The following is a 27665-nucleotide window of genomic DNA, read 5'->3' on the forward strand; positions in this document are numbered from 1 at the left end:
GGTGGTAGGCGTTCCGCAGGCCCCCTGGAGCGGCTCGAAGGCCGAGGCGATGAGCGGTAGCGGGTAGCAGTTCTTAACCGTGATGTCATTGAGGTCCCGGTAGTCAATGCACGGGAAATCGATGCGGAGGAAGCAAATGGCCCGAGCCTTAATGAAAACTTCCCGGAGGTCCTGGTACTCTGTGGGAATGGCGGAAAGGTCCGGGGCAACTTCCAAGCCCACAGGAAGACGTCGCGGGGCAGGCTGCGCCGACTTCAGCCCATGATGATGGCACCAGCAGTCCAGTCGATGAGGTGATTGTGTCACTGGAGCCAAGAGAATCCCAATACCACGGGAACCTGTGGAGACTTAATAAGCATGAATTGGATAGCCTCGCTGTGATTCCCTGACACTCGTAGGTTGATGGGAGTGGTATTGTGGGTGACCCTGCCTATTGAGCGCCCGTCCAGCTCTCTAACGTCCTTGGGAATGGAAAGGGGCTGAGTGGGGATACCCAGCTCGGACGCCAAGGTGGCGGCCATAAAACTCTCATCGGCCCCAGAGTCGATGAGTACCCAAAGAGATTTCGACTAGTTCCCCAGCAGAATGGCATGGAGAGGGGTACGAGTAAGGGGAGAGGGAAAGTTCTCCGTGTGGCCCACCAGAGTACTCAGCCCTACCGGTGAGCCTGGTCTTTTAGTGGACATGAGGACAGGGAAATGACCAGTAGTCCCGCAATACAGGCAACTCTTCGTCTTAAGCCTGCGTAAACATTCGGCTGGAGACAACCTAGCTCTGCCTAGTTGCATCGGCTCGGGAAGAGCCAATTCGTCAGACTTCGGAGACTCTCTGGAAATCTCGGGTGTCCTCGGATTCTCTAGGATACGGAGACGTCGGAGATTTCCGGGATGCCTCGGAGGCGAGGTAGAATCAGACCTCTCCTTCCTACGTTCCCATAGCCACCCATCGATCCAGATGGTCAAGGTGATGAGCAAGTCGAGATCTGTTGGTAGTTCCCGGGCTGCTAGCTTGTCTTTAACGTCCTCCGATAATCCGTGCAGGAACGTGTCGAACAGCGATTCCGGGTTCCAGGCAACCTCAGCCGCCAATGTACGGAAATCCACCGCATAGTCTGCCACACTGTGGGAGTCTTGCCGAAGCTGGAGTAACTTCCGGACAGGCTCTCTCCCGGGCAATGGAGAATTGAAAATCTTCCTTAACCACGAACTGCTCCAGACTGAAGCATACGGCATACTGTTGTTCCCACACTGCCGTAGCCCAGGCGAGAGCCCTACCGGACATCAGCATGGTGAGGTGCGCAGTCTGAGGGGAAGGAGGAGGGCTGCAGCTCGAAGATGAGGGAACACTGAGCAAGAAACGCCTGACAGGTTCCCGACTCTCCAGCGAAGCGTTCCAGAGGGGGTAAGCGGGGTTCTCAGGTAGCCGGGGTGGCTGGGAGAGACGCGCTGCTGACAGTCGGGTTACTGAGGGGCTGGGAGGTTACTTTCGTGGTAGGCTGCCTAACAGACAACCCGCGGAATTGCTCCAGCAATGTATCCAATGCAGAACCTTCCATAAGACCACGAAGCAACTCCTCGTGCCTTCCAGTGGTGGCTCCTTTTCGAGGAGACGGCGTTGTGGAGCTGGACCAAGTCTGCTGGGTCCGTCATGGCCAGTTTGTACTATCACGACTCAGGATAAGACCCAGATGGAGACAGTTCAAAATATCAAACGTTTATTTACAAAAGGGGGGGGGGGCAGGCAAACGACAGGTCCAGGTCAGCCAGAGGTCAGTAATCCAGAGCAGAGTCCGAGAGGTACAGAATTGCAGGCAGGCTCAGGGTCAAGTTAGTCAGAATGGTCAAAACCGTGAAAACAGGAGTACGTGAAAACCGCTGCTAGGCTTGACGAGACAAGACGAACTGGCAACGGACAAACAGAGAACACAGGTATAAATGCACCAGGGATAATTAGGGAAGATGGGCGACACCTGGAAGGGGGTGGAGACAAGCACAAAGACAGGAGAAACAGATCAGGGTGTGAGAGATAGGGTATTTATGGATGTGTTATGAATGACTGAAGGTGTCTCACTTCAAACAAAGTATTACGGGACACTACATGAAGTGTCAATAAATTGTTTTTAATATTCTGCTAATTTATGAAGGTTCTCTCATGATCCACAGGTTATTGTAGGGTGTGAGAGATATTTAAATGGAGAGATGGACCTCCAAAGCTTGTGTTTGGGTGTGTGTGTCAGAGCCAAGATGATTTGGAGTAGTCCAACCTGAGACTACCTCCCCAGGTATTCCTTTTCTGTTCCCATGCTGGAGACCAGGGCTTGTTCACAACCTGTTACAACGGTGCCAACATTTGTGTCTGATCTTTCAGCGGGGGAGTGAGTGAATGTGTCAAAGACCTGACTGGGCCCAGCACTGCACGGTATGGCTCGTTATGTTGTTGTGTGTGGGTTTGTGTACTGAGGAACATGTAACTTGGTTCCAGTAAAAGCCACTTTCAATTTCCTTATGTTGGGGGCTTTCATCAGGGTAAGTGTTTCTTGGTATAAAGGTGTCCCGAACACAGCACATATCAGCCTGGGATATCAGCCATTCATTGTTAGCCTTAGTTGGAGTGACCATAGAATTCTATGGGAGTGACCTTACTGAGTAAAGAATTTGCCATCATTCCTTCCCTGGTCGTCACTAGTTAACGCTGCCACAAAGTCATAATTATGGCTAAACCCTGGCCATTTCCACAATTACTCTTCTTGAAAATAGATTTAAATCCAACCCTAACTAATGAAGGCCAAATTTGATGCGTTGGGGGGTGGTATGTGAAAAAGTGCTGTAATTTCTAAATGGTTTACTCAAATTTCTAAACGGTTTACTCAATATGGATGAAAATACCCTCAGATTTAAGCTGACAGTCTGCACTTTAACCTCCGTCATGGTATCATTTCAAATCAAAATTGCTGGAGTACAGAGCCAAAACAACAACAAAAGTCTCACTGTCCAAATTTTTTTATAGTCTTATCTCTTGGTCAAGCTGACCATTGTTGACACATGGTTGGTTCATCTGAATAACAAATACTTGTTCAAGGACTTCAATAGTGTTGAGGACTAGCTTGGACCAATGGCTGGTCCATGTTCAAGTGCCAAAACTCGTCGGGTTTTGACATTAGTAGTATTCTAATTTATCACATTCTCTAACATATTAGAATTGATCATAAATGTACTGATCCAAACCTAGACAATATATTTTATTTAGCATTGTGTTGCATCATTATTTTAGGCACCAACTGTCTACTGATCTCTACTGGGTTCTACTTCTAAAGTACAAGAGCCTTTGTGTACATTTTTATTTTGTGGTTAGATAAATAGAGAAAAATAACTCATGTAGTATTTGAAGAAAAATGAAGGTCGTAGTATACATAAGTTGTTGGATAAAACAATACGTGATTCTCCAGATAGTTTTCATTAAAAAACTGACTTAGATGGACATTGATCTGTAAAGGGCTAAATGGCAGTGGGGCAGGTTAACCTAACCTATGGGTGTATGTGGCCACCTCAGAACTCGTGATAACCCACTCAACAGGCTTTATTATGAGCACATACTGATCTCAACTTATGTAACGTTAGTTAATTATATATTTTATTACGATTGTTTTGTCGACAGAAAATTTCTTTAAAAGGCGGTCTGGGACTGTTGTTCCTCACATCACACTGGCCATGAGAGCAGTAGTACTTGCACTGACTCTAGCCCTTGTGGGTAAGTACTGTTTTTTCTGTCTTATTCTAGTGCGGATATTATAACTAACTTCATGTAAATATAACTAAGTTATGTAAATATTGAAATGTACAATTCTGTATCTATGACATCTTTTGAAAACATTCAGTAACATATTGTGACAATAATTTTTGTTTTATCTTGTAGCGAGTCAATCTGTTAACTTTGGTAAGTACATATTATTTTATGGTTTTTTACTTATGTTTATTTGGTAGTTTCACTTCTGCGTTTTTTTTTCTAAATTAAGTAAAACCAGTTCTCAGATCACAAGATCATCAAATATGTTTTGATTGTTATTACAGCCCCTGATTTTGCTGCCAGTAAGACCTATGTGTACAAGTATGAGGCACTGCTCCTGGGTGGTCTGCCTGAGGAGGGTCTGGCTAGAGCTGGAGTAAAAGTAATCAGCAAAGTTCTTATCAGTGCAGTTGCAGAGAATACCTACTTGCTGAAGGTATTTGTTATACATGAAGTTCACACACAAACAATATCTTAATGTGATGTCCATTACATTGACTAATACATCAATTGATATCTCCTTGTAGCTTGTGAACCCTGAGATCTTTGAGTACAGTGGTGTGTGGCCCAAAGATCCTTTCGTCCCAGCTGCAAAACTCACTTCAGTCCTGGCTGCTCAGTTCTCGATTCCCATCAAGTTTGAGTATGCCAAGGGTGTTGTGGGTAAGGTATTTGCCCCCACTGCTGTCTCTGAAACAGTGCTGAATGTCCATAGAGGTATCCTGAACATTCTTCAGCTCAACATCAAGAAGACACAAAACGTCTATGAGTTGCAGGAGGTACAACTTGTATATGTTCATATGTAGATGCAAAACATGTTTCAGTAAGCAATGTTTGAGTTCCTCACTCATGCTCTCTTTTGTGTTAGTCTGGAGTTCAGGGAGTGTGCAAGACCCACTATGTGATCAGTGAAGATGCCAAGGCACAGCGCATCCATTTGACCAAGAGCAAGGATCTCAATAACTGCCAGGAGAGAATCAGGAAGGACTTTGGTCTGGCTTACACAGAGAAGTGTGTAGAGTGCCAGCAGGTATGAGCATAAGTATCTATTTTGGGGGTTGAAAAACATAACCAAAACCTTCACATGACAATACAACTCTGTGTTTTGTCTAAACAGAGAGGGGAGGCCCTGATGGGAGCTGCCACTTACAACTACATCATGAAGCCCGCTGCCAGTGGTGCTCTGATCTTGGAGGCCACTGTTACTGAGCTCCATCAGTTCACACCATTCAATGAGATGTCAGGAGCTGCCCAAATGGAAGCAAAGTATGTTGACTGATTTGTGGTACAAAAGGAAAACATTTTCATTTTATATGCTTATAGGTTTAAAAGTTTCCCATGAACTACCTTTCACAGACAAATGTTGACCTTCGTTGAGATCAAGAAGGATCCAATTATTCTCCCCGGTGGTAATTATGTTCACCGTGGATTCATCCGGTATGAGTTTGCCACTGAGATTCTCCAGATGCCTATTCAGCTCCTTAAGATCAGCAACGTACGTGCTCAGGTACAGTGACTCAATGACTCTATCTATTATTTGATACATAAGCCTGACAATATGTAAAGCCAAAGATGACAAAGGTTTAATACAAACACTTCATTTGAATTGTTTAGGCTGTGAAGATCCTGAATCATCTGGTCACATACAACACGGCAGAGCTCCATGAAGATGCTCCTCTTAAGTTTGTGCAGTTTATTCAGCTCCTGCGCATGGCAAAATCCGAGACTATTGATGCCATCTGGGCTGAGTTCAAGGACAAACCAGCTTACAGGTAATTTTTCAAAATATTTTTTTTTCTGGGACAATTGCTCAAACAAAGACACAATGACAGAAATACTTTTTTTTTTCAGACACTGGATCCTGGATGCTGTCCCCTACATTGGAAGTTCAGTGTCTGTGAGATTCATCAAGGAGAAGTTTTTGGCTGGTGACATCACTATTTTTGAGGCTGTTCAGGCTGTGGTTGCCGCTGTGCATATGGTGGCTGCTGATCTGGACACTGTCAAGCTTTTTGAAGTAAGTAAACCTTTAAATGATGTTTATGCATTCTTATAGATTTCCTCATTAAGATGACTAAAAATGGTGGCATGAGGTGGTCTAGTGGTTAACCTGTTTGGGCTGCAAGCTGAATATTGAAAAAACTGGAAAATATGTGCACATTTTCAAACGGCCTCCTAAGAAACTTTTTATTTTACAATATGCATATATTTACTACTGTTGGATAGATAACAGTCTATAGTTTCTAAAAAGGTTTGAATTGTTTCTCTAAGTCGAACAGAAATATTTTTACAGCCATTTTCCCAGCCGAATTGAGATTTCCAAAATGCGATGTGTCTCTTTAAGACCTTGTCTATAAAAGGTCATTACACTTAGGACCGTAGAAACACGTCACACGCCCTTCATCAGGCTGTAATGCGGAAGTGAGAATTGAAAGCAGTCGAATATCTCGTCCATGGACTGAATAACACACCTTCTTGTAAGACCTGCGCAGTTAAAAAAAATTTCCGGGCGCGAAGCATAATTTGGTCTCGGCTTCTGGAAGAAGGTCGATAACGGTGAAATATGATCTCTGACTGCGATATTATTTGATACATGTCACAAAATCATCCTAAAGTATGTTTTTTCAATATACTTTAATTATATTATTGCAATTTATTCTGGACTTTAGACGTGATGTTTTGGAAGAATTTTTTGAAGAAGGAGAGGTTAGCGCCGCAATGCTATTGTGCTTGCTAACCAAAGAGGGAAATAGTTCGTTCTGGAACCCAACTAAAGACTCTACTGGACATTGGACCCCGTTACAACATTCTGATGGAATATCAACAAAGATAAGGACCCAATTTGGGATGCTTTTTCATATATCTGTCGAACTGTGCTATGCTAACTCTGCTAACTGTGCTAGGCTAGCGCTTGACTTATGCTAGTGCTGCCTTATGCTAGCTTATGTTGTTAGCTAATATAACGATATATTGTGTTTTCGCTGTAAAACACTTCAAAATCGGAAATATTGGCTTTATTCACACGATATGTCTTTCATTAGCTATCCACCATATGTTTTTCTGAAATGTTTTATGAGGGTGTAATTAGTAGTCGACGTTGGTGTATGTATTTTCTCTGGCTACTCCCGTCTGGATTCAGGCTGTAGCTATGTGGTAGCATTTATGGTAGCATCAATGTAAAACTGATTTATAGCTAAAATATGCACTTTTATGAACAAAACATAGATTTATTGTGTAACATGTTATATGACTGTCATCTGAGGTAGTTTTTTCTGGGTTCTTTAGGTTGGTTTTAGTTTATTTCGGTTGGCTTGTGCATGCTACTTGAATCATAATTCATACATCATAATCATATTCATACGTGTCTGTCCACTTTTGTATTTGGTGGTGAGCTAACATAAATATGTGGTGTTTTCTCTGTAAAACATTTAAAAAATCGGACATGTTGGCTGGATTGACAAGATGTTTATCTTTCAAATGCTGTAATTGGACTTGTTAATGTGTGAAAGTTAAATATTTTAAAAAAATAGATTTTGAATTTCGCGCCCTGCACTTGAGCTGGATGTTGTCAGAGGTGTACCGATATCGGGCTTGCAGCCCTAACAGGTTTTAACACCACTACCTTCAACACATATGTGACCCACTGCCTCGATTCAGTCTTATGTAGCAACATTGGTGTTTAAAAAAAAAAAGTAGATACTCAGATCTACAAAACGGTATATCATACACCACAGTTGAGGAACAATGGGAAAGTAATTCTGCTTTGAAAGTTGGTTAACTTGTAACCCCACTTATGAGAAAATGTCTCTTGAATATTTTTCCTACACCTACTGGAGATCTTCTGCGTTTAAACCTATTCAGCATCGTTAGCACCCTCTTAAGCCTTAGCCCCACCCATCTCTTTAAGGATTCACATGTGAGACCATGAGCTAAACAGAGTGAGTATGGTAGTGTAGTAAACAACCAAAGATTTCAAGACTAAAAGTGGTGAAAGTAGTAGCCTAAAATAGGGAAACGCTCCAGGTAAAAATACACTTTATCTAGTCCTTGGCCTATATCCTAATCTGACTTTGAAAGTGTCCGGATAAAAATATTTTATAAATATTTTATAATTATACATTATGCTTACCCAGACACTTGTCCAAAACTGATGGGTCATGTGAAATAAATTCTATAACCACCCCCAGCCACATGTAGCTAAGTGGATGGTTACTATTGTCTGGATATGTACACATGTTCATGAAATACAATCGATGGCCGTAATCAGCAATTGCAAGTGGCTTTCTGAGATGCAAATAATATTACTACAGAGATCATACACGTGCCGTAGCTAGCAAGCCAGCAAGCTAACATTTGCTAGCTAGCTAACAGTACGCTTTAACTTGCAATGAATATGACTTTCTGACAAAATTTGAAACGAATAATATCCTGAGAATGTAGCTACACTATTACCAGTATACATGGATGAATACTTCATGGCAGCGTGTCTTTTCTGTTTGGTTTGTAGCAAGCTACAGCTTGTTTGGCCCGTTGTTGTGTCAAGTCACTTCGGTTCACACTGACTGTGTGCAGAAAGTAGTCCATCACAACCTTTCCCCAATAATCTTTGTCAATAGCACCTAATAATTTCTGGGCAACAATGTTGTTGAGCGCAGTAGCAACACATTTGCAGATCTCCATGGCTAGCATTATATCTTTCAAAAAAGCCACTGTAGCAAGGATTATTGACACATACCGAGCAGCTCATGTTATAGACAGAAGTGTGCTACATATCAGACCAACACAAACTCATCTCTCGGCATGTACAGCCCATTCATTAGCCCATTCATTATCTCAGCCAATCATGGCTGCGGGAAGATATTTTTCCATGGCTAAACCAACTAGGCTCCTAATTTAACAATTGTATTCATATTTACAGATGGCATACAAGTTTGTTATGAAGGCACATGACAGTTCACATGTTCCAGGAGGCATTTCTGAAAGAAAAATGCAAATGCCTCTCCTGTGAAGTAGTGACGTGCGACATACGCCTAGCTTTTTGAAGCTGGTCACATATGTGCTTGTGACCGTCTGGTTGCGAATCCTGGACCCACTTTACTCCTTCTACACTGTCCTATCTCTTCAATATTTTGTAAGAAATGATATAAAGATGACTCAAAACAATATCTTTTTCACCACCAGAGCCTAGCTTTAAACCACAAGATTCAGACACACCCAGTTCTACGTGAGATCACCATGCTTGGTTATGGTACCATGGTTTCCAAATACTGTGTTGAATATCCCAACTGCCATGCTGAACTTGTGAAGGTAAACTGGATGTATTTTCCTATAATCAATTTACATTTGAGTCACTTAGCAGATGCTCTTACGATAGCTAGGTGAGATAACAACATATCACAATCGTATCAAGTACATTTTCCCTCAAAAAGATTTATCAGCAAAGTCAGTGCTAGTGGGATACTCTTCAAAGAGGTAGGGTTTCAGACATTTTCGAAAGATGTCATCTCACGTATATGATGATCTACTGATTGAGGTTATTCAAACATATCTACTGTACATGTCTTCCCACAGCCCATCCACGAACTTGCTGTTGAGGCTGTTGCTAATAGGAAATTTGAGGAACTCTCCATGCTTCTTAAAGTTCTGGGTAATGCTGGCCATCCTGCTAGCATTAAACCAATCACAAAGCTCCTGCCCGTGTTTGGAACTGCAGCTGCTGCTCTGCCCCTGAGAGTCCAGGCTGATGCAGTCTTGGCCCTGAGGAACATTGCTAAGAGGGAGCCTAGAATGGTGAGTACAGTCCCTCCATTAAATTGCAAATGACAACATCATCATTCTCATTGGCGAAGTCCATTCAAATCTCTGCATTATTGTTGTGAATTAGGTCCAGGAAGTTGCTGTGCAGTTGTTCATGGACAAGGCTCTCCACCCAGAGCTCCGCATGCTTGCCTGCATTGTTCTGTTTGAGACAAAGCCCCCAATGGGCCTGGTGATTACTTTAGCTAACATTCTGAAAACAGAGGAAAATCTGCAGGTGGCTAGCTTCACCTACTCTCACATGAAGTCCTTGACCAGGAGCACTGTCCCTGACTTTGCCTCAGTGTAAGAGCACTCTTTCACCTTTACATGTCATTAAATCTCTCTCAATTTCTATGGAATCAGGTTGAATAACATAGGTACTATTCCTTCATTTTAGTGCTGCTGCCTGCAATGTTGCTGTCAAGATGCTCAGCAACAAATTTAGAAGATTGAGCTGCCACTTCAGTAAAGCCCTCCACCTGGATGCCTATAGCAGTAAGGAACTGTCCACAAGCAAGCCCCTAGCCTCCATATATCTTCCTTGGCTTGCAATGACTGACCCATAGCATCATTCACTAAATATCAACAAAGTCAATCATTAACAGTCATTTTTCCCATCTTAAAGGTCCCCAGAGGATTGGTGCTGCTGCCAGTGCTTTCTACATCAACGATGCTGCCACCATTTTCCCCAGAACCGTCGTGGGCAAAGCTCGCACCTACTTTGCTGGAGCAGCTGCTGATGTTCTTGAGGTAAGGCGTTTTTTCAAAGTTCGTTGAAATGATAATGATTGAGTACATTTAAAACACTTTTTAACTGTTCAAGCTTAATGTCTGCCCCTTAGGTTGGAGTGCGAACTGAGGGAATCCAGGAGGCTCTTCTGAAAATCCCCACAGATCCTGAAAATGTTGACAGGATCACCAAGATGAAGCGTGTCATTAAGGCTGTAAGTATCAACGATCACTACGTTACACATTTATCTTAAATTGCTTCAATCCCTGTAGATTTTAAAATTAAATTGATCAATCAGGTTTGTTTTACTCGTCTATCCACAGCTGTCTGACTGGAGGTCCCTAACCACAAGCAAGCCCCTAGCCTCCATATATGTGAAGTTCTTTGGACAGGAAATTGCCTTTGCCAACATCGACAAGTCCTTCATCGATCAGGCACTTCAGGTACAACAAATATAACTTAATAGTCTCCAAAAGTATTCATAAAACATTCACAGTTGAGGGACAAAACAGCTAAACCTAATATTATCCCACAGCTTGCCAACAGTCCTTCTGCACACGCTTTGGGAAAAAAGGCCTTGAAGGCACTGTTGGCTGGAGCAACTTTCCAGTATGCTAAGCCCCTGCTGGCTGCAGAGGTGCGTCGCATCTTCCCCACCGTTCTTGGTTTGCCCATGGAGCTCAGTTTCTACACTGCTGCTGTCGCTAAAGCAGACCTCAATGGTAACTATATCATAATAGTTCTTGCTAAGTAATTAGTAGTTCTTCCCTGGATCTCTGATCTCCCATATGAATGTGCTTTATCTTTATGTACATAGTCCGTGCCACTCTGAAACCTGCTCTGCCTGAAACCTTCCATGTTGCCCAGCTATTGAAAACAAACATTCAGCTACATGCCGAAGTTAGACCAAGGTAAGTATAAGACCAATATTTTCTGATGACATCATTAGTACCACAAATCTTGGTAAATTTAACAAATGTCTCCTCTTCCTGTAGCATTGTCATGCATACATTTGCTGTGATGGGAGTGAACACTGCATTCATCCAGGCTGCTATTATTGCAAGAGCTAAGGTCCACACAATTGTCCCTGCAAAATTGTCAGCAGAGCTTGACATCGCTCATGGCAACTTCAAGATTGAAGCTTTACCTGTTTCCGCTCCTGAGTATATTGTTGCCACACAGTAAGGGCAATCTTTTTCTTGGTCAGAAAAGAGGATGTAATAGCTGTTTACATTAAGTTCATATTTTTTTAACACGGCTGCCGCACTACAGTTTTCTTGAGATCTATGTTCCTTCAAACAGCATTGAGACCTTTGCTGTGGCAAGAAATGTGGAGGATGTCCCAGCTGAGAGAATAACTCCCATGATTCCTGCCCAAGGAGTAGCAAGAAGCGCACAGCAGTCCAGGGAGAAGTTTACATCTATGATTGCAGCCTCTGCTGCCTCTTTTGCTGGAAGTTTGGTGAGTTTGTATGAAATACTTGTTCAAAACTAAATTCACACAAGAATTGCCAATCAGAAATTATTAACCACAGACCCCAGACATTTGATACATTTTGTGAATTTATATAATTTTTTCAGTCAAGATCTTCCGAGATCATCTATTCTGATTCGCCATCCAAGTTCAAGCCCATCACACGGATTGAGAGACAATCTGTGTCGAAAGGCTTGGAGTCAATGCATGCTTTGAATTTGATTCTGAGAATGCTGCCTTCATCAGAAACACTCTTTTCTACAAAATGATTGGAAAGCATTCAGTCCTTATTTCTGCGAAACCATGTAAGCATTAATTTGGTAATAAGCAAAATTCAGCATATACTTGCAACAATTTGTTTAGCTATTTCTAATGCATTCCATTTTTAGCAGCATCTGAACCCGCCATCGAGAGGCTGGAGTTTGAAGTGCAAGTTGGACCCAAGGCTGCAGAAAAGATTATCAAAGTCATCACCATGAACGAAGAGGACGAAGCTCCAGAGGGAAAAACTGTACTGTTGAAGCTCAAGAAAATTCTGGTGCCTGATCTGAAGAATTCCTCCAGTTCCAGCAGCTCTCGTTCCAGCAGCTCTCGCTCTAGTAGTTCCCGCTCTAGCAGCAGCTCTTCCAGCTCCTCCAGCGCTCGCCTCTCCAAGGTAAGGCTACTGTTTCTCACAAAACTCTTTGAGTCAGATATTTATGGAGGTGACAAACAAGGCACACACTTGTTGCAAACATACATAGATGTTAAAAATGTGAAGAGAATGTATTGAATGTAATGGTATTTTTACCCAAATAGCCTTACGGCCCCAACGACGACAACCCCAACGACCGCAAATTCAACAGGTATCACAAGGTACAATATTGAGGAATTTTCATCTACGGTATGGTTTACAAAAATACATTTTGTAGAAAAGTATTTCCGTAAATACCCTGATGATTTGTTTTGCTGTTTGTTTGCAGGACTCTCAAGCCACCTCCAATATAATCTCCAGAAGCAAGAGCAGTGCCTCTAGCTTCCATGCCATCTACAAGCAGGTGACACTTCACCATCATAACTTGAGTCAAGATAATCATCTCTTTCATTGTGTGCCATTGGGAGTGAGCGCAGAGATGAATTAAGCTTTAAAATGTGTTTCTCTTCTCAGGCCAAATTCCTTGGCAATACTCTCGCCCCTAAGGTGACCATCCTCTTCCGTTTAGTGAGAGCTGACAATAAGAATGAGGGATACCAGGTTACTGCTTACTTGAACAAAGCTACTTCCAGACTGCAGATCATTCTGGCTGCCCTTGATGAGAACGACAACTGGAAACTGTGTGCTGATGGTGTTGTGCTCAGCAAACACAAAGTCACTGTAAGATCAAATATCTTGTAAATAGTGCTACAATATAAGTTTTCTGATCGTTTTTTTTATTGTTTAGGTTGTACTGTGGGTAGCAATAATCACTATTGTATACTAAAAAAAAAGTACACTTTATTTTGTTCTCCTAATTAGGCCAAGATTGCTTGGGGTGCAGAGTGCAAGGAATATAACACCTTTATCACTGCTGAGACTGGTCTTGTTGGTCCAAGCCCTGCAGTTCGTCTGAGGTTGTCTTGGGACAGACTCCCCAAGGTTCCCAAGGCTGTTTGGCACTGTGTTAGGATGTACGGTTACTCATTTGTAATTTACTAGTGATAGCTGAATAATGTTACAGAACAAATCAAGAACAACTTCTGATTTGTGTAACCTTTTCTCTTCTAGCGTGTCTGAATACATCCCTGCGTACATCCCATCTTACCTGGCTGAATTGGTTCCAATGCAAAAAAACAAAAATAGTGAGAAACAGATTCAATTAACTATGATTGCAACATCTAAAACAACCCTGGATGTCATTCTGAAAGCACCCAAGGTGAGGAACATTGTTTTTCCCACAATAGCATTTTCTGCTGTTTTATTTCCCCAGACTTCTCTTCTTGGTTGACTGTTTCTGATGAGGATTTGTGTATCTAAATCACAGATGACACTGTATACACTGGGTGTGACCCTCCCCTGTTCTCTGCCCATTGGGTCTGAGACTGATCTTACTCCCTTTGATGACAACATTGTTAACAAAATCCACTACTTGTTTTCTGAGTCAACGCAGGTAAGCAGAAACAATAAAAAAACTAAAAAACAAAACAATGTCACAGAAAATGGAAAGTTACAACATTAAAAAAGGCAAGGAAGGTATAAATTAACACTATTGTTTTCCAGTTCAATGTAGCATGGTCAGAGACACATTGACCACATTTAACAACAGGACGTACAAGACCAAGATGCCTCTCTCTTGCTACCAAGTTTTGGCTCAGGATTGCACCATAGAGCTCAAATTCATGGTCCTGCTGAAGAAGGATCACGCATCTGAACAAAACCACATCAATGTGAAAATCTCTGACATGTGAGTATAGAAAACAATTGCTTTTGACACAAATATATTTCTTAGTTCCATCAATAACATAATGTATGAAATGTTATCTTTGACACTTCCAGTGATATCCCTGTACACTGAGGACAATGATGAGGACAATGATGAGGACAATGATGAGGACAATGATGTGATAGTGAAGGTCAATGGAATGGACCCCTCAGGTTTCTCATGCTCCTTCAACTTTATTTATCAACATCACAATAACTAGAATAATCTAATGTAATAAGTAATCTAATCTAAGTAATAAGATAATAGAAAATGGCCTCATCCATAAACCACAACATTGTTTATTTTCTTGCCTAAGGTTCTATCAAGATCAAACGGAAGGGTGAAGGCGTGTCTCTCTATGCCCCAAGCCACGGTCTCCAAGAAGTCTACTTTGATAAGGACTCATGGAAGGTGTTTGGAATCTTATGTCATAATATCAATAATACTGTATCATTCAATTTATGAATAGCATATTACTTGTTTAAAGGGTACTAAAACATAAGCTACAGTCGTTCTAAGTTGTATGATTTTGGCACTCAGATTAAAGTTGTGGACTGGATGAAGGGACAGACCTGTGGACTCTGTGGAAGGGCTGATGGCGAAGACAGACAGGAGTACCGTACACCCAGTGGCCGCCTGACCAAGAGCTCAGTCAGCTTTGCCCATTCCTGGGTGCTTCCTTCTGAGAGCTGTCGTGATGAGTCTGTAAGTCTTAGCCTACCGCTTATGCTGTATTACAAATGTCCGTTCATTTAGTTAACATATTATTACTGTACCTCTCTATCTCAGAATGCCTCATGACGTTCGAGTCTGTGAAGCTGGAGAAGCAGGTGATTGTTGATGCCCAGGAGTCCAAATGCTACTCTGTTGAGCCTGTGCTGCGCTGTCTGCCTGGATGCCTCCCAGTGAGAACCACCCCCATCACCATCGGTTTCCACTGGCCTGCCCGTCGGTGAGTCTATAATAGACAACTGTTTTACTGAAGACACCATACTGTTCTGATGTATACAATAAATTACTGATCTGCAGTTCCTAATTTCTTACTTTCTTTCCTATTACAGATTCCAACCTGAACCGCTCTGAAGGTCTGAGCAGCATCTATGAGAAGAGTGTGGACCTGAGCGAGAAGACAGAAGCCCATGTGGCCTGTCGCTGCTCTGAGCAGTGCATTTAGTGCTCTGGTGGAGCAGATACTGTAACTTTTATAACAGAAAATATGTCATTTCACATCACTGAGATGTAACCTACAACATTATTGAACACTCAAATTGTAATAAATCCAACTGTGCATTCAAAGATGGTCTCTGATACATTTTTCCACGTTTTCCATTTGCAAAAAGAGCCCTCTAATAAGAGAAATTTAATGGCAATCACTTTTCATGGTGAATTATGAAAAAAAAAAAGAGAAGACATCAGTGCTATGACTGTTCAGTATACCATTTCCATTGCACTGCATCTACAACAAATACAATAGCTTAGACCAATATTTTGTTGTTGTCATCACAATCAATTGAAGGGAAAGACAGTTTGTCAATTTCATAAATCAATGTAAAGAACTATATCTCTTCACATTTGGTGTTGGTGTATCAAAAAAAAATATATATATAAAATCAAACTTTCATTAAATCACACATATAAGATACCAAATTAAAGCTACACTCGTTGTGAATCCAGCCAACATGTCAGATTTCAAAAGGCTTCTCGGCGAAAGCATAAGATGCTATTATCTGATGATAGCACAACAGTAAACAAAGAGAGTGTAGCATATTTCAAACCATGCAGGTGCAACACAAAACGCAGAAATAAAATATAAATCATGCCTTACCTTTGACGAATTTCTTTTGTTGGCACTCCAATATGTCCCATAAACATCACAAATGGTCCTTTTGTTCGATTAATTCCATCCATATATGTCCAAAATGTCCATTTATTTGGCGCGTTTGATCCAGAAAAAAACAGCTTCCAATTTGCGCAACGTCACTACAAAATATCTCAAAATTACCTCTAAACTTTGCCAAAACATTTCAAACTACTTTTGTAATACACCTTAAGGTATTTGTAAACGTTAATAATCGATCAAATTGAAGACGGGTCTATCTGTTTTCAATACAGGAGGTCAACAAACTAACGCTACTTTTCTAGTCTTGCGCAACTCTCAAACAGTACACATAACGTTACACTGATTCCAGATGGCAGTTCTTCTTCATTGCACAAAGGAATAACCTCAACCTATTTTCAAAGACTGGTGACATCCAGTGGAAGCGGTAGGAACTGCAAACAGGTTGATTAGAAATCTAGTATCCCAATGAAAACTCATTGAACAGACGGTGACCTCAAAAAAAGAAAATCTGAATGGTTAGTCCTCAGGGTTTTGCCTGCTACATAAGTTCTGTGATACTCACAGACATGATTCAAACAGTTTTAGAAACTTCAGAGTGTTTTCTATCCAAATCTACTAATACTATGCATATCTTATATTCTGGGGATGAGTAGAAGGAAGTTGAAATTGGGCACGCTATTTATCCAAAAGTGAAAATGCTGCCCCCTATCCAAGAGAAGTTATTAACAAAACGGTAATACAATAAAAATACTTTTGGCATGAAATCTATACAAATGACATCTACAAACAAAAACATTACCTTAAAAACCACACTAATTTGTCCCTCTGTCACTCATCAGTCAAAATATTATGGCTCTATCAAAACACAGTCAGGGGCCTTGTCCGTCCCAAAAACACTTGGCCTTGCCACCATGGCAATCCAACTCGATGGATTCTCCATTCACCGAGCGGACAGGACATTGGATTCAGGAAAATTGACAGGGGGAGGGGTATGCCTCTTCATCAACAGTAAATGGTGTCCTGACTCTACCCATTGGAAGTCTCTATGTCGCAGAGAACGTCATTAACCAAGGCCTGGAACACAACAGGAGCGTTGGTTAGACCAAATGGCAAAGTCTGAGACTATTGATGCCATCTGGGCTGAGTTCAAGGACAAACCAGCTTACAGGTAATTTTTCAAAATATTTTTTTTTCTGGGACAATTGCTCAAACAAAGACACAATGACAGAAATACTTTTTTTTTCAGACACTGGATCCTGGATGCTGTCCCCTACATCGGAAGTTCAGTGTCTGTGAGATTCATCAAGGAGAAGTTTTTGGCTGGTGACATCACTATTTTTGAGGCTGTTCAGGCTGTGGTTGCCGCTGTGCATATGGTGGCTGCTGATCTGGACACTGTCAAGCTTTTTGAAGTAAGTAAACCTTTAAATGATGTTTAAGCATTCTTATAGATTTCCTCATTAAGATGACTAAAAATGGTGGCATGAGGTGGTCTAGTGGTTAACACCACTACCTTCAACACATATGTGACCCACTGCCTCGATTCAGTCTTATGTAGCAACATTTGGTGTTTAAAAAAAAAAAAAGTTGATACTCAGATCTACAAAACGGTATATCATACACCACAGTTGAGGAACAATGGGAAAGTAATTCTGCTTTGAAAGTTGGTTAACTTGTAACCCCACTTATGAGAAAATGTCTCTTGAATATTTTTCCTACACCTACTGGAGATCTTCTGCGTTTAAACCTATTCAGCATCGTTAGCACCCTCTTAAGCCTTAGCCCCACCCATCTCTTTAAGGATTCACATGTGAGACCATGAGCTAAACAGAGTGAGTATGGTAGTGTAGTAAACAACCAAAGATTTCAAGACTAAAAGTGGTGAAAGTAGTAGCCTAAAATAGGGAAAAGCTCCAGGTAAAAATACACTTTATCTAGTCCTTGGCCTATATCCTAATCTGACTTTGAAAGTGTCCGGATAAAAATATTTTATAAATATTTTATAATTATACATTATGCTTACCCAGACACTTGTCCAAAACTGATGGGTCATGTGAAATAAATTCTATAACCACCCCCAGCCACATGTAGCTAAGTGGATGGTTACTATTGTCTGGATATGTACACATGTTCATGAAATACAATCGATAGCCGTAATCAGCAATTGCAAGTGGCTTTCTGAGATGCAAATAATATTACTACAGAGATCATACACGTGCCGTTAGCTAGCAAGCCAGCAAGCTAACATTTGCTAGCTAGCTAACAGTACGCTTTAACTTGCAATGAATATGACTTTCTGACAAAATTTGAAACGAATAATATCTGAGAATGTAGCTACACTATTACCAGTATACATGGATGAATACTTCATGGCAGCGTGTCTTTTCTGTTTGGTTTGTAGCAAGCTACAGCTTGTTTGGCCCGTTGTTGTGTCAAGTCACTTCGGTTCACACTGACTGTGTGCAGAAAGTAGTCCATCACAACTTTTCCCCACTAATCTTTGTCAATAGCACCTAATAATTTCTGGGCAACAATGTTGTTGAGCGCAGTAGCAACACATTTGCAGATCTCCATGGCTAGCATTATATCTTTCAAAAAAGCCACTGTAGCAAGGATTATTGACACATACCGAGCAGCTCATGTTATAGACAGAAGTGTGCTACATATCAGACCAACACAAACTCATCTCTCGGCATGTACAGCCCATTCATTAGCCCATTCATTATCTCAGCCAATCATGGCTAGCGGGAAGATATTTTTCCATGGCTAAACCAACTAGGCTCCTAATTTAACAATTGTATTCATATTTACAGATGGCATACAAGTTTGTTATGAAGGCACATGACAGTTCACATGTTCCAGGAGGCATTTCTGAAAGAAAAAAATGCAAATGCCTCTCCTGTGAAGTAGTGACGTGCGACATACACCTAGCTTTTTGAAGCTGGTCACATATGTGCTCGTGACCGTCTGGTTGCGAATCCTGGACCCACTTTACTCCTTCTACACTGTCCTATCTCTTCAATAATTTGTAAGAAATGATATAAAGATGACTCAAAACAATATCTTTTTCACCACCAGAGCCTAGCTTTAAACCACAAGATTCAGACACACCCAGTTCTACGTGAGATCACCATGCTTGGTTATGGTACCATGGTTTCCAAATACTGTGTTGAATATCCCAACTGCCATGCTGAACTTGTGAAGGTAAACTGGATGTATTTTCCTATAATCAATTTACATTTGAGTCACTTAGCAGATGCTCTTACGATAGCTAGGTGAGATAACAACATATCACAATCGTATCAAGTACATTTTCCCTCAAAAAGATTTATCAGCAAAGTCAGTGCTAGTGGGATACTCTTCAAAGAGGTAGGGTTTCAGACATTTTCGAAAGATGTCATCTCACGTATATGATGATCTACTGATTGAGGTTATTCAAACATATCTACTGTACATGTCTTCCCACAGCCCATCCACGAACTTGCTGTTGAGGCTGTTGCTAATAGGAAATTTGAGGAACTCTCCATGCTTCTTAAAGTTCTGGGTAATGCTGGCCATCCTGCTAGCATTAAACCAATCACAAAGCTCCTGCCCGTGTTTGGAACTGCAGCTGCTGCTCTGCCCCTGAGAGTCCAGGCTGATGCAGTCTTGGCCCTGAGGAACATTGCTAAGAGGGAGCCTAGAATGGTGAGTACAGTCCCTCCATTAAATTGCAAATGACAACATCATCATTCTCATTGGCGAAGTCCATTCAAATCTCTGCATTATTGTTGTGAATTAGGTCCAGGAAGTTGCTGTGCAGTTGTTCATGGACAAGGCTCTCCACCCAGAGCTCCGCATGCTTGCCTGCATTGTTCTGTTTGAGACAAAGCCCCCAATGGGCCTGGTGATTACTTTAGCTAACATTCTGAAAACAGAGGAAAATCTGCAGGTGGCTAGCTTCACCTACTCTCACATGAAGTCCCTGACCAGGAGCACTGTCCCTGACTTTGCCTCAGTGTAAGAGCACTCTTTCACCTTTACATGTCATTAAATCTCTCTCAATTTCTATAGAATCAGGTTGAATAACATAGGTACTATTCCTTCATTTTAGTGCTGCTGCCTGCAATGTTGCTGTCAAGATGCTCAGCAACAAATTTAGAAGATTGAGCTGCCACTTCAGTAAAGCCCTCCACCTGGATGCCTATAGCAGTAAGGAACTGTCCACAAGCAAGCCCCTAGCCTCCATATATCTTCCTTGGCTTGCAATGACTGACCCATAGCATCATTCACTAAATATCAACAAAGTCAATCATTAACAGTCATTTTTCCCATCTTAAAGGTCCCCAGAGGATTGGTGCTGCTGCCAGTGCTTTCTACATCAACGATGCTGCCACCATTTTCCCCAGAACCGTCGTGGGCAAAGCTCGCACCTACTTTGCTGGAGCAGCTGCTGATGTTCTTGAGGTGAAGGTGTTTTTTCAAAGTTCGTTGAAATGATAATGATTGAGTACATTTAAAACACTTTTTAACTGTTCAAGCTTAATGTCTGCCCCTTAGGTTGGAGTGCGAACTGAGGGCATCCAGGAGGCTCTTCTGAAAATCCCCACAGATCCTGAAAATGTTGACAGGATCACCAAGATGAAGCGTGTCATTAAGGCTGTAAGTATCAACGATCACTACGTTACACATTTATCTTAAATTGCTTCAATCCCTGTAGATTTTTAAATTAAATTGATCAATCAGGTTTGCTTTACTCGTCTATCCACAGCTGTCTGACTGGAGGTCCCTAACCACAAGCAAGCCCCTAGCCTCCATATATGTGAAGTTCTTTGGACAGGAAATTGCCTTTGCCAACATCGACAAGTCCTTCATCGATCAGGCACTTCAGGTACAACAAATTATATAACTTAATAGTCTCCAAAAGTATTCATAAAACATTCACAGTTGAGGGACAAAACAGCTAAACCTAATATTATCCCACAGCTTGCCAACAGTCCTTCTGCACACGCTTTGGGAAAAAAGGCCTTGAAGGCACTGTTGGCTGGAGCAACTTTCCAGTATGCTAAGCCCCTGCTGGCTGCAGAGGTGCGTCGCATCTTCCCCACCGTTCTTGGTTTGCCCATGGAGCTAAGTTTCTACACTGCTGCTGTCGCTAAAGCAGACCTCAATGGTAACTATATCATAATAGTTCTTGCTAAGTAATTAGTAGTTCTTCCCTGGATCTCTGATCTCCCATATGAATGTGCTTTATCTTTATGTACATATTCCGTGCCACTCTGAAACCTGCTCTGCCTGAAACCTTCCATGTTGCCCAGCTATTGAAAACAAACATTCAGCTACATGCCGAAGTTAGGCCAAGGTAAGTATAAGACCAATATTTTCTGATGACATCATTAGTACCACAAATCTTGGTAAATTTAACAAATGTCTCCTCTTCCTGTAGCATTGTCATGCATACATTTGCTGTGATGGGAGTGAACACTGCATTCATCCAGACTGCTATTATTGCAAGAGCTAAGGTCCACACAATTGTCCCTGCAAAATTGTCAGCAGAGCTTGACATCGCTCATGGCAACTTCAAGATTGAAGCTTTACCTGTTTCCGCTCCTAAATATATTGTTGCCACACAGTAAGGGCAATCTTTTTCTTGGTCAGAAAAGAGGATGTAATAGCTGTTTACATTAAGTTCATATTTTTTTAACACGGCTGCCGCACTACAGTTTTCTTGAGATCTATGTTCCTTCAAACAGCATTGAGACCTTTGCTGTGGCAAGAAATGTGGAGGATTTCCCAGCTGAGAGAATAACTCCCATGATTCCTGCCCAAGGAGTAGCAAGAAGCGCACAGCAGTCCAGGGAGAAGTTTACATCTATGATTGCAGCCTCTGCTGCCTCTTTTGCTGGAAGTTTGGTGAGTTTGTATGAAATACTTGTTCAAAACTAAATTCACACAAGAATTGCCAATCAGAAATTATTAACCACAGACCCCAGACATTTGATACATTTTGTGAATTTATATAATTTTTTCAGTCAAGATCTTCCGAGATCATCTATTCTGATTCGCCATCCAAGTTCAAGCCCATCACACGGATTGAGGAGACAATCTGTGTCGAAAGGCTTGGAGTCAATGCATGCTTTGAATTTGATTCTGAGAATGCTGCCTTCATCAGAAACACTCTTTTCTACAAAATGATTGGAAAGCATTCAGTCCTTATTTCTGCGAAACCATGTAAGCATTAATTTGATAATAAGCAAAATTCAGCATATACTTGCAACAATTTGTTTAGCTATTTCTAATGCGTTCCATTTTTAGCAGCATCTGAACCCGCCATCGAGAGGCTGGAGTTTGAAGTGCAAGTTGGACCCAAGGCTGCAGAAAAGATTATCAAAGTCATCACCATGAACGAAGAGGACGAAGCTCCAGAGGGAAAAACTGTACTGTTGAAGCTCAAGAAAATTCTGGTGCCTGATCTGAAGAATTCCTCCAGTTCCAGCAGCTCTCGTTCCAGCAGCTCTCGCTCTAGTAGTTCCCGCTCTAGCAGCAGCTCTTCCAGCTCCTCCAGCACTCGCCTCTCCAAGGTAAGGCTACTGTTTCTCACAAAACTCTTTGAGTCAGATATTTATGGAGGTGACAAACAAGGCACACACTTGTTGCAAACATACATAGATGTTAAAAATGTGAAGAGAATTTATTGAATGTAATGGTATTTTTACCCAAATAGCCTTACGACCCCAACGACGACAACCCCAACGACCGCAAATTCAACAGGTATCACAAGGTACAATATTGAGGAATTTTCATCTACGGTATGGTTTACAAAAATAAATGTTTGTAGAAAAGTATTTCCGTAAATACCCTGATGATTTGTTTTGCTGTTTGTTTGCAGGACTCTCAAGCCACCTCCAATATAATCTCCAGAAGCAAGAGCAGTGCCTCTAGCTTCCATGCCATCTACAAGCAGGTGACACTTCACCATCATAACTTGAGTCAAGATAATCATCTCTTTCATTGTGTGCCATTGGGAGAGAGCGCAGAGATGAATTAAGCTTTAAAATGTGTTTCTCTTCTCAGGCCAAATTCCTTGGCAATACTCTCGCCCCTAAGGTGACCATCCTCTTCCGTTTAGTGAGAGCTGACGATAAGAATGAGGGATACCAGGTTACTGCTTACTTGAACAAAGCTACTTCCAGACTGCAGATCATTCTGGCTGCCCTTGATGAGAACGACAACTGGAAACTGTGTGCTGATGGTGTTGTGCTCAGCAAACACAAAGTCACTGTAAGATCAAATATCTTGTAAATAGTGCTACAATATAAGTTTTCTGATCGTTTTTTTTATTGTTTAGGTTGTACTGTGGGTAGCAATAATCACTATTGTATACTAAAAAAAAAGTACACTATTTTGTTCTCCTAATTAGGCCAAGATTGCTTGGGGTGCAGAGTGCAAGGAATATAACACCTTTATCACTGCTGAGACTGGTCTTGTTGGTCCAAGCCCTGCAGTTCGTCTGAGGTTGTCTTGGGACAGACTCCCCAAGGTTCCCAAGGCTGTTTGGCACTGTGTTAGGATGTACGGTTACTCATTTGTAATTTACTAGTGATAGCTGAATAATGTTACAGAACAAATCAAGAACAACTTCTGATTTGTGTAACCTTTTCTCTTCTAGCGTGTCTGAATACATCCCTGCGTACATCCCATCTTACCTGGCTGAATTGGTTCCAATGCAAAAAAACAAAAATAGTGAGAAACAGATTCAATTAACTATGATTGCAACATCTAAAACGACCCTGGATGTCATTCTGAAAGCACCCAAGGTGAGGAACATTGTTTTTCCCACAATAGCATTTTCTGCTGTTTTATTTCCCCAGACTTCTCTTCTTGGTTGACTGTTTCTGATGAGGATTTGTGTATCTAAATCACAGATGACACTGTATACACTGGGTGTGACCCTCCCCTGTTCTCTGCCCATTGGGTCTGAGACTGATCTTACTCCCTTTGATGACAACATTGTTAACAAAATCCACTACTTGTTTTCTGATGTCAACGCAGGTAAGCAGAAACAATAAAAAAACTGAAAAACAAAACAATGTCACAGAAAATGGAAAGTTACAACATTAAAAAAGGCAAGGAAGGTATAAATTAACACTATTGTTTTCCAGTTCAATGTAGCATGGTCAGAGACACATTGACCACATTTAACAACAGGAAGTACAAGACCAAGATGCCTCTCTCTTGCTACCAAGTTTTGGCTCAGGATTGCACCATAGAGCTCAAATTCATGGTCCTGCTGAAGAAGGATCACGCATCTGAACAAAACCACATCAATGTGAAAATCTCTGACATGTGAGTATAGAAAACAATTGCTTTTGACACAAATATATTTCTTAGTTCCATCAATAACATAATGTATGAAATGTTATCTTTGACACTTCCAGTGATATCGACCTGTACACTGAGGACAATGATGTGATAGTGAAGGTCAATGGAATGGAAATTTCCAACGACAACCTCCCATACCAGGACCCCTCAGGTTTCTCATGCTCCTTCAACTTTATTTATCAACATCACAATAACTAGAATAATCTAATGTAATAAGTAATCTAATCTAAGTAATAAGATAATAGAAAATGGCCTCATCCATAAACCACAACATTGTTTATTTTCTTGCCTAAGGTTCTATCAAGATCAAACGGAAGGGTGAAGGCGTGTCTCTCTATGCCCCAAGCCACGGTCTCCAAGAAGTCTACTTTGATAAGGACTCATGGAAGGTGTTTGGAATCTTATGTCATAATATCAATAATACTGTATCATTCAATTTATGAATAGCATATTACTTGTTTAAAGGGTACTGAAACATAAGCTACAGTCGTTCTAAGTTGTATGATTTTGGCACTCAGATTAAAGTTGTGGACTGGATGAAGGGACAGACCTGTGGACTCTGTGGAAGGGCTGATGGCGAAGACAGACAGGAGTACCGTACACCCAGTGGCCGCCTGACCAAGAGCTCAGTCAGCTTTGCCCATTCCTGGGTGCTTCCTTCTGAGAGCTGTCGTGATGAGTCTGGTAAGTCTTAGCCTACCGCTTATGCTGTATTACAAATGTCCGTTCATTTAGTTAACATATTATTACTGTACCTCTCTATCTCAGAATGCCTCATGACGTTCGAGTCTGTGAAGCTGGAGAAGCAGGTGATTGTTGATGCCCAGGAGTCCAAATGCTACTCTGTTGAGCCTGTGCTGCGCTGTCTGCCTGGATGCCTCCCAGTGAGAACCACCCCCATCACCATCGGTTTCCACTGCCTGCCCGTCGGTGAGTCTATAATAGACAACTGTTTTACTGAAGACACCATACTGTTCTGATGTATACAATAAATACTGATCTGCAGTTCCTAATTTCTTACTTTCTTTCCTATTACAGATTCCAACCTGAACCGCTCTGAAGGTCTGAGCAGCATCTATGAGAAGAGTGTGGACCTGAGCGAGAAGACAGAAGCCCATGTGGCCTGTCGCTGCTCTGAGCAGTGCATTTAGTGCTCTGGTGGAGCAGATACTGTAACTTTTATAACAGAAAATATGTCATTTCACATCACTGAGATGTAACCTACAACATTATTGAACACTCAAATTGTAATAAATCCAACTGTGCATTCAAAGATGGTCTCTGATACATTTTTCCACGTTTTCCATTTGCAAAAAGAGCCCTCTAATAAGAGAAATTTAATGGCAATCACTTTTCATGGTGAATTATGAAATAAAAAAAAGATATTAAAAAAGACATCAGTGCTATGACTGTTCAGTATACCATTTCCATTGCACTACATCTACAACAAATACAATAGCCTAGACCAATATTTTTTTGTTGTCATCACAATCAATTGAAGGGAAAGACAGTTTGTCAATTTCATAAATCAATGTAAAGAACTATATCTCTTTTCACATTTGGTGTTGGTGTATCAGCAACATTTCACTAAAAGTACATTCAATATTTAAGGAAAAACTATGTTGACTATGATAACAGACACATTACGCTGCCTGACATTCAAATGTATAAAACTACATGACCTTAAAACCTCTCTGGGATATGTGGGATGCTTGCGTCCCACTTGGCCAATAGCCAGGGAAAATGTAGAGCCCCAAATTCAAAAAAATGATATAAAATCAAACTTTCATTAAATCACACATATAAGATACCAAATTAAAGCTACCCTCGTTGTGAATCCAGCCAACATGTCAGATTTCAAAAGGCTTCTCGGCGAAAGCATAAGATGCTATTATCTGATGATAGCACAACAGTAAACAAAGAGAGTGTAGCATATTTCAACCATGCAGGCGCAACACAAAACGCAGAAATAAAATATAAATCATGCCTTACCTTTGACGAATTTCTTTTGTTGGCACTCCAATATGTCCCATAAACATCACAAATGGTCCTTTTGTTCGATTAATTCCGTCCATATATGTCCAAAATGTCCATTTATTTGGCGCGTTTGATCCAGAAAAAAACAGCTTCCAATTTGCGCAACGTCACTACAAAATATCTCAAAAATTACCTCTAAACTTTGCCAAAACATTTCAAACTACTTTTGTAATACACCTTAAGGTATTTGTAAACGTTAATAATCGATCAAATTGAAGACGGGTCTATCTGTTTTCAATACAGGAGGTCAACAAACTAACGCTACTTTTCTAGTCTTGCGCAACTCTCAAACAGTACACATAACGTTACACTGATTCCAGATGGCCGTTCTTCTTCATTGCACAAAGGAATAACCTCAACCTATTTTCAAAGACTGGTGACATCCAGTGGAAGCGGTAAGAACTGCAAACAAGTTGATTAGAAATCTAGTATCCCAATGAAAACTCATTGAACAGACGGTGACCTCAAAAAAAAGAAAATCTGAATGGTTAGTCCTCAGGGTTTTGCCTGCTACATAAGTTCTGTGATACTCACAGACATGATTCAAACAGTTTTAGAAACTTCAGAGTGTTTTCTATCCAAATCTACTAATAATATGCATATCTTATATTCTGGGGATGAGTAGAAGGAAGTTGAAATTGGGCACGCTATTTATCCAAAAGTGAAAATGCTGCCCCCTATCCAAGAGAAGTTATTAACAAAACGGTAATACAATAAAAATACTTTTGGCATGAAATCTATACAAATGACATCTACAAACAAAAACATTACCTTAAAAACCACACTAATTTGTCCCTCATCAGTCAAAATATTATGGCTCTATCAAAACACAGTCAGGGGCCTTGTCCGTCCCAAAAACACTTGGCCTTGCCACCATGGCAATCCAACTCGATGGATTCTCCATTCACCGAGCAGACAGGACATTGGATTCAGGAAAATTGACAGGGGGAGGGGTATGCCTCTTCATCAACAGTAAATTGTGTCCTGACTCTACCCATTGGAAGTCTCTATGTCGCAGAGAACGTCATTAACCAAGGCCTGGAACACAACAGGAGCGTTGGTTAGACCAAATGGCATGACCAGATATTCGTAGTGACCGCTGGCCGTGTTGAAGGCAGACTTCCACTCGTCCCCTTCCCATATGTGCACCAGGTGGTAGGCGTTCCGCAGGCCCCCTGGAGCGGCTCGAAGGCCGAGGCGATG

At 41.3% G+C, this 27665-nt stretch overlaps 2 protein-coding genes and 1 pseudogene across 2 annotated transcripts; all 3 read left to right on the forward strand.

Annotated features, from left to right (window-relative positions):
• Positions 1–3707: 3707 nt before the first annotated feature.
• Positions 3708–13649, forward strand: LOC120052698 (annotated as a pseudogene).
• Positions 13650–13907: 258 nt separating this feature from the next.
• Positions 13908–15398, forward strand: LOC120052140 (vitellogenin-like). The gene is made up of 7 exons (XM_038998979.1): positions 13908–13912; positions 14023–14208; positions 14299–14397; positions 14541–14635; positions 14765–14933; positions 15014–15172; positions 15286–15398. Exons 2-7 carry the CDS (start codon positions 14034–14036, stop codon positions 15396–15398), a joined length of 810 nt encoding a protein of 269 aa, XP_038854907.1. The 5' UTR covers positions 13908–13912; positions 14023–14033.
• A 1772-nt stretch (positions 15399–17170) lies between these two features.
• LOC120052141 (vitellogenin-like) lies at positions 17171–25711 on the forward strand. The gene is made up of 27 exons (XM_038998980.1): positions 17171–17232; positions 17293–17476; positions 19143–19268; positions 19533–19751; positions 19846–20063; positions 20158–20255; positions 20386–20510; positions 20604–20705; positions 20815–20934; positions 21030–21216; positions 21312–21405; positions 21490–21675; positions 21797–21956; positions 22076–22274; positions 22359–22624; positions 22768–22824; positions 22933–23007; positions 23118–23324; positions 23464–23615; positions 23713–23860; positions 23969–24095; positions 24206–24389; positions 24482–24576; positions 24720–24814; positions 24944–25109; positions 25194–25355; positions 25464–25711. Exons 1-27 carry the CDS (start codon positions 17171–17173, stop codon positions 25574–25576), a joined length of 3927 nt encoding a protein of 1308 aa, XP_038854908.1. The 3' UTR covers positions 25577–25711.
• Positions 25712–27665: the final 1954 nt, after the last annotated feature.

The sequence above is a fragment of the Salvelinus namaycush genome, chromosome 8 (genome assembly GCF_016432855.1).
Source record: "Salvelinus namaycush isolate Seneca chromosome 8, SaNama_1.0, whole genome shotgun sequence".
Classification (NCBI taxonomy): Eukaryota; Metazoa; Chordata; class Actinopteri; order Salmoniformes; family Salmonidae; genus Salvelinus; species Salvelinus namaycush.